Raw genomic sequence first — 7242 nt, 5'->3', positions numbered from 1 at the left:
ATGGGTCATTCTTTTTTTCGTAAATTGCTTGATGATGACTTAGATGAAGATGAGATAATTATAAAACTTCTCACAGGTTCGACACAACAACGTAAGCATCGTCGATATATCGAACGTAATCATTTGGCAGGCCATAGAAGGCTTTATGATGACTACTTTGCCGAAGAACCTTTATATCCTCCCAACTTATTTCGAAGGAGATTTCGAATGAGACATTCTCTTTTTCTCCGAATCTTATCTAGGGTAGAAGCTCATGAACCTTACTTTACCCAAAAAAGAAATGCTACCAAAAAGCTTGGTCTATCTCCCCTTCAAAAGATGACCGCTGCACTTAGGATGCTTGCTTATGGAGTAGCGGCTGATTTTATGGATGAATATGTGAGAATAGCAGAAACCACTGCAATAACTAGTTTGAAAAAATTTGTTGCAGCAGTGGTTGCTATTTTTTCAGAGGAATACTTGAGGTCACCAAACAATGAAGACATCGCTAGATTGTTAGCCCATGGCCAAAACCGTGGATTTCCAGGCATGCTGGAAAGTATTGATTGCATGCATTGGAAATGGAAAAATTTTCCAACTGCATGGAAAGGGATGTATTGTGGTCATATTCGTGAGCCAAGTATTATTTTGGAAGCAGTGGCTTCATATGATCTTTGGATATGGCACTCATTTTTTGGGTTACCTGGGTCAAACAATGATATTAATGTGTTGAAGCGGTCTCATGTATTTTCTGAGCTTGCACAAGGACGTGCTCCTGCAGTTAATTACTCAATTAATGGTGATAATTACACAATGGGATACTATCTTGCCGATGGCATATATCCACAATGGTCAACATTTGTGAAGACAATCCCAAGGCCACTAGGAGCAAAAAGAAAATTATTTGCAAAAGCTTAGGAGGCATATAGGAAGGATGTAGAGCGTGCATTTGGAGTGCTTCAAGCATGATTTGCTATTGTACGTGGACCTGCACAGTTTTTCTATCATGAAACACTACAAGACATTATGAAAGCGTGCATAATTCTTCATAACATGATTATTGAAGATGAGTGAGATGAAGCTGAAGCAGTGGACTTAGATTATGAACAAATTGATGAGATTTCATGTACACCAATGTCACGTGAGCCAACAAATGAATTTATGGAATTCATTCAAGTTCATCAATGCATTAGGGATCGAGATGTTCATTCTCAACTCCAAATGAATCTCGTTGAACATTTATGGCAATTACAAGGAGAGTCATGAAAACTTTTGGTTTTGTTTATTTGTCTCCTTTTCTTTATGGAGTTGCCATTAAAACTTTTGATTTGGTTTATTTGTTTTATTTTGTTTTTATGAAGCTACCATTAAAACTCATTGGCTATGTTGTTTTGTTATGTTAAGTTTAGTATTAGCCAATTGTTTTGTTGTGTTAAATTTAAGTACTATTTGTCATCAAGGAAGTGGCAAGCTCAACTATGTTTAATTCAATGGGTTTTGTGTGAGTTAATGTTATTGGATATGAGTTATTTGTGTAAGTTTTTTGTGTGAGTTAATGTTATTAGATATGAGTTATTTGAGTTATTGGATATGACAGGTTCTAAGTATTTGAGTTAAAATGTTATTGGATATGAGTTATTTGAGTTATTGGATATGACAGGTTCTAAGTATTTGAGTTAAAAATATGATAGTTGAATTAAGAGTATTTTCAGTTTTCAGAATTTTGTCATGCATGTAATACTGTGGCTGATGCTCACAATAGGCCAAACTTTGTATAGGGCAGCAGGTGTGGCTGGATTACATCCCAGCTGACATTGCGCCTCTAGTTTCATTTGATGCCCATTGAGGTTCTTTCAATAAAGCCCAGGCTGGCTGGTTTCTCAAAAAAAAAAAAAAAAAGAATTAAGAGTATTGTTTGAAGCCCAGGCAGGTTGGCCGATTTCTAAAAAAAAATAATAAGAGTATTGTTTGAAGCCCAGGCAGGCTGGCTGGTTTCTTAAAAAAAAAAAAAAAAAAAAAAAAATTAAGAGTATTGTTTGAAGCCCAGGCTGGTCGGTTTCTACCAAAAAAGAAAAAAGAAAAAAAGAATTAAGAGTATTGTTTGAAATGTTACCGTTGAGATTTGAAAGAAAATGGAAAATGTTAATGTTAGAACAAATAATAAAAAAAGGATAAAATAAGAATTAAAAAATAATATTTAAATGAAGTGGTAAAAATATAGAACATCTGATAAATGAGATATTGTAAAATAATATGGTAAAATAATAAAGTAGACTTTTGATGTGGTAAAATGATATAATATTTACAACGGCTGTTACGGATGCTCTTAGACTTCCATTCCATTTTTGTGCTTATATACTTAACGTGAGCAGAACCACCTAAAGGCTAAAACTCATTAATTCTTTTCAGCTTTTGTGCCTATACCTAACGTGAGAACTTCCATTCCAACTTTTGTGCCTAATAGCCTATACCTAACGTGAGAACCATTTGATACTCTTTAATTTTTTTGGGATTGAATGGACGCTTCCTGTCTAATCCCTTGTCATATAAATATATGATGAACATCTTATAACTCATGAACGCCGATTGTTTGTTCCTTACAAAAGCTATCACATGAAAAGAAAAGAAAATAAAAGAAAAGAAAGTACAAAAACAAAAAGATGATGAAGCTATAGAATTTATTCAACCATGCATGTCCAAAAACATTGACCACAACAAAATTGACACATTATCAGATAATGAGGCGCACTTTCAGCTAATAGAGGAGTGATTTGATGTGTATCAGAGCAGCTTACCACTTTGTCATCGTTGAATTGGAGTATCAATTATTATTATCAGAGCCACGCCCACGTTACATCAATTGGTATCATAGTCAAGCTACGCTCCATCTATAGTTCTTAAAACATCATACCAAGCATTACTAGAAAGGATCTGAAAAATATAAAAAATAAATAGATAAGTATTAATAAAAATAGGTAGATCACAATAGTAATATAAAATACTATTTCAAAATTAAGTAAAATGTTATGTGCACAACATTTTTACAACAAATATTATGTGGCAAGTTGTTATTGGTGGGCAAAAAAGTAATTTTAATTGTGAATTCAAATTAAAACTAGAGACATCTTACTACTTAAGATTTGTTATAAAAATATTGTGGACGTAGTAATTCTCCAAAATTAACCCAAATGCAAAATAAACTGAAAAACCTCTCTTTCAAATATAAGGAAGGCTATGACTTAAGGAAAGAGTAAAAAGAGAGCATAATCTAAATCAAATAGAAATAATTAATATTCCAGATTAAAGCCAGCCAAACCCATGAAGGAATAAGAATTTAACACAAAGTGAAAGTTAATCAGGTGACTTCTTGAGGAGACCTCCCAAACCAAATAGCCGTACTAATGGCTTTGTTGTATGCGGCACTACTTATTCAAGCCACACATCAAGAAGTTCATACCAAGGAAAATCATACCATAATATGTCAACTTCCTCAAATATAGACGAGAGAGTTGAGAGGATGAAGCAGGCTGCTCAACATGGAAATATTGATGCCTTTTACATCATAATTGAGGAGGATGTACAACTTTTGGAGTACATAGATAAGCTATCATTTGTTGATACTCCTTTACACATAGCTGCATATGCTGGGCACATCCCATTTGCCATGGAGCTGATGAGATTAAAGCCCTCATTTTCTAGGAAGCTTAATCCAAATGGGTTCAGCCCTATTCACCTTGCTCTAAAAAATGGGCATGGCGAGCTGGTGTGTCGGCTTCTAGAGGTAGATGGGGAACTTTTCCGTGTAAAAGGAAGGGAGGGTGTCACCCCCTTGCATTATGTAGCAGCAACAGATGATTACCTTGATCAATTGGAAAAATTTCTCGAGTTCTGTCCACATTCTATTGAAGATGTGACAATTCGAAATGAGAATGCTCTGCATATTGCCTTGAAGTACGACAAGTTGGATGCTTTTATACGCTTGGTGCGATGGCTCCGAAAGAATTGGTCTCGACATTCAATATTGTGGGAGAGTAAAGTCCTGAACTGGAAGGATGAGAAAGGCAACACGCCATTGCACATTGCAGTATACAAAAATCAACCCAAGGCAAGCCCTCTACATTCCTCAATTATTTACGAACTAAAGAAACATTGCAAAGTTTGTGTTGTGTACATCTATAAATAGTGATCAACTGTAGGATCATAATTAAGAGCTTAATGTCTAAAACTTATGCCAAAAAACCGTTATCTTTTTTTGATTCGATGGCTTTGCAAATTGCTACTAATTAGTACATCATGATTAATTATTTTTGGTGTATCACTACATTTTGCAGGCTGTGAAGAAGTTATTATTATATTCAGGTATTAATATATACGCTAAGAATTTAGAGGAGAAGACAGCAGGGGATATCTTGGTACAACAAAATCAAATAGAAAACCGTGAGATCAAGGTTATGCTACGGCGTGTTGGAGCTATTCGAGCTCCATCTCTTCCTGGAGTAACTTATTATGCACGTTACCTATGGTCCATGTTCTCACATGTTGAGAAAGCAAGAATGCATTGTCTTGGTGAATGGACTGAAATATCAGACGACAGGCGCAATATGCTTTTGGTGGTTGCTACACTTCTTATGACTGTCACCTATCAAGGAGTACTCAGCCCTCCTGGGGGACTTTGGCAAGATGACTACCATCCTGAACCCAATACCACATTACCGGCCACCAGAAAATTCAATTCAAGTGCTCCTATTCCAAACGAAGCAGGGACACCTGTTGATCTTCGATATTTTCCTTTCTGGGTGTTCTTGTCATTAAATTCTTTGACATTTATGCTCTCGTACTCAACAATTCTTCTTCTAATTCCAACCCAACGCATTTATCGAATAGTCCGCCTATCTCTTATTTCCCTATCTGTTTGCTATATAGTTTCCTTGACTGTCATAATCCCAACTAGATTTTGGGAAACTTTTTGGTATGTTTCTATTTGCCTGCTTCTTTGTATCTTCCTACTAAATACTTCTGCTACTTGTGTAGCATGGTCTTATAAGGCTTGTCTCTAATTTTTGGTCAACTCTATTCTCATCTACTGTCCCTTAATTTAAATGGACTATAAAAGACTGTAAGGTTCAATGCTAAGTCGTTTGCTGATTCGTTCATGGAGGAAGAATTGACAGGGAAATTTTTTTAATGTAAGTAAGCCATGCTTGGAGCTGTATGCATCTTAAATGTGTGTGTCAATTTTTACTGTTTCCTTTCCCACTAAGAAATTTTGAATGTAAAATTTAGCTAATGTTTCTAAGGCAAGTACTGAATGTCATCAGTGAATAAAATGAATTTTGCAATAAAGCAATCTAGTTGCCATTGCATTATTTAAGTTTTGAATTTGTAAATCAAATTTGTAATCCAAACGATGTTGCTTCTGTGGCTTTAATATGCGCAAAGCAGTCTTTGCATGATGAAAATTTTAATTATTGCATACATTAATATTTATATACATATATTTTTTTAAAAAAAATAATGGAAAGAAAATGAGGACATGGTTGTCGATGTAACTCAATAGAAACATAGCAATGATAAATGTTATCTTTAAAATTTAGATATTATATAGATTTGTTCTCTTACTAAGAAATTTTGTGTATAAAATTTAGGTTATGGGGAGAGATCTTCCTCTTCCTCTTCCTCTTTTTGTATCTATATATATATATATATATATATATTTTTTTTTTTTTCAATTTTCCAAACAAGCAATATATCATTTCTTCTTTTTAAAATGATAACAATATATATTATCATCTGGATATTTCATGGTGCAATACTTGCGAAATAATACTAAATTGACTTTTTGTAATTAAGTTATCTATGTCAAATTCTTATTCTTGTTACCATACACCCAAAAGATCGGCATCACGTTTATCAAACAAAATTGGCAATGCCATCATGGTAGTTCAAAACACTAGTATTCTAGTGGGTTTTAGTTCAACTGATAAAATTTCTTATTGTCAAATAAGGAATCTAAGATTCGAACCCACTTACACTCAAACTAATCGGTATCTTAGGCTAATAATAAAGAACATGGTTTTCAGACCCGGACCGTTAATTGAACCGTAAAAGGAAGAGGTTCAAGGTTTTTGAGGTCGAACCGAGGTTGAACCGAGGTCGAACCGTGATGACGTAGTAATTAATTTAATAATTAATTAATATGAAATAAATAAAAATTAATGCATAAAAATTAATAATCTTGACTACACATTTAAAAAAATTCAAGTATTAGAGACTACTAAAAATAAAATGTATTTTTCACAGTTTAATATAAGTTTTAAATAGATATTTTCTTATCATTTATAATATTTTAATAAATCTGTACATTAATCAACCTAACAATATCTTTAAAAGTCATGATTTATACCATTAAAATATTTTAACTATTTATCATCCACAACAGCCTATCCGCCTAGGCTACAAAACAAGAAACAGACTAAACACTACCACGTACAGAAGACATGACTAAAGAAACGAATAAAAAATTAAAAGATGCTGCGGCAGACCAGAAAAATGACTAAAACAAAGAATAAAAAATTGAAAAAGCTATGTTAGACTAAATCATGTCCTCTGGTTATAAATGATAATTCCAAATATCAATGTTTAAAGTTCCAAGGTGGCTAGCTGTTAGGCATTTGAGCATTTGATCTGACCGTGACTTTGAAAAATGAAGTATCAACAGATTCAACACTACCTTTGCAAGACAAAAAATGCTTCTCTCTCGCCCAAACACCATTTTGCAGAACCCATTCTCTCTCTCTCTCTCCATGAAATCTCTTGTTCCTCTTTCCTCTTAGACCAAAATCACAAAGTAAAGATGTCATCTAGTCCACTCTGGAGCTACGCTTTGAAGAACAAAGTCTATAGTGAGCTGTGACTTCAGATCTGGTTCTTTTGGACCACCATTTTTAGGGGGAAAAAATGGTAGTTCCGTCAATTCAACCAATCACGAGACTTAGACGCAAGCTTCAGCAGCAGCCGTCCTTCCTCCTCCGTCGGAATCCCTCGTTCCTTCGATCTCCTCCACAAAGACCGTTCGCTCCAACAATCGGCCCTCTCCACCATCAACTCTTACTCTGAAGGGAGCAGAATTTAAAGCTTGTTTTTCTGTGTGTGTGTTTTTTTTTTTTTTTGGGAGGTTCAAATTGAAAGGGAAGGAAGGAACCGTGAGAAACGGTCTGATCACGGTTCTCAAAACTGTGAGGTCCGACCGCGGTTCGCACGGGT

At 34.6% G+C, this 7242-nt stretch overlaps 1 protein-coding gene and 1 pseudogene across 1 annotated transcript; both read left to right on the top strand.

Annotated features, from left to right (window-relative positions):
- Positions 1–1053, top strand: LOC115994651 (annotated as a pseudogene).
- Positions 1054–3450: 2397 nt separating this feature from the next.
- LOC115975974 (ankyrin repeat-containing protein BDA1-like) lies at positions 3451–5287 on the top strand. The gene is made up of 2 exons (XM_031097069.1): positions 3451–4084; positions 4311–5287. Exons 1-2 carry the CDS (start codon positions 3458–3460, stop codon positions 5034–5036), a joined length of 1353 nt encoding a protein of 450 aa, XP_030952929.1. The 5' UTR covers positions 3451–3457; the 3' UTR covers positions 5037–5287.
- The last annotated feature ends 1955 nt before the right edge of the window (positions 5288–7242 follow it).

This window comes from Quercus lobata, chromosome 1, assembly GCF_001633185.2.
Source record: "Quercus lobata isolate SW786 chromosome 1, ValleyOak3.0 Primary Assembly, whole genome shotgun sequence".
NCBI classification, from domain to species: Eukaryota; Viridiplantae; Streptophyta; class Magnoliopsida; order Fagales; family Fagaceae; genus Quercus; species Quercus lobata.
This window is presented reverse-complemented; position numbering and strand designations above follow the sequence as displayed.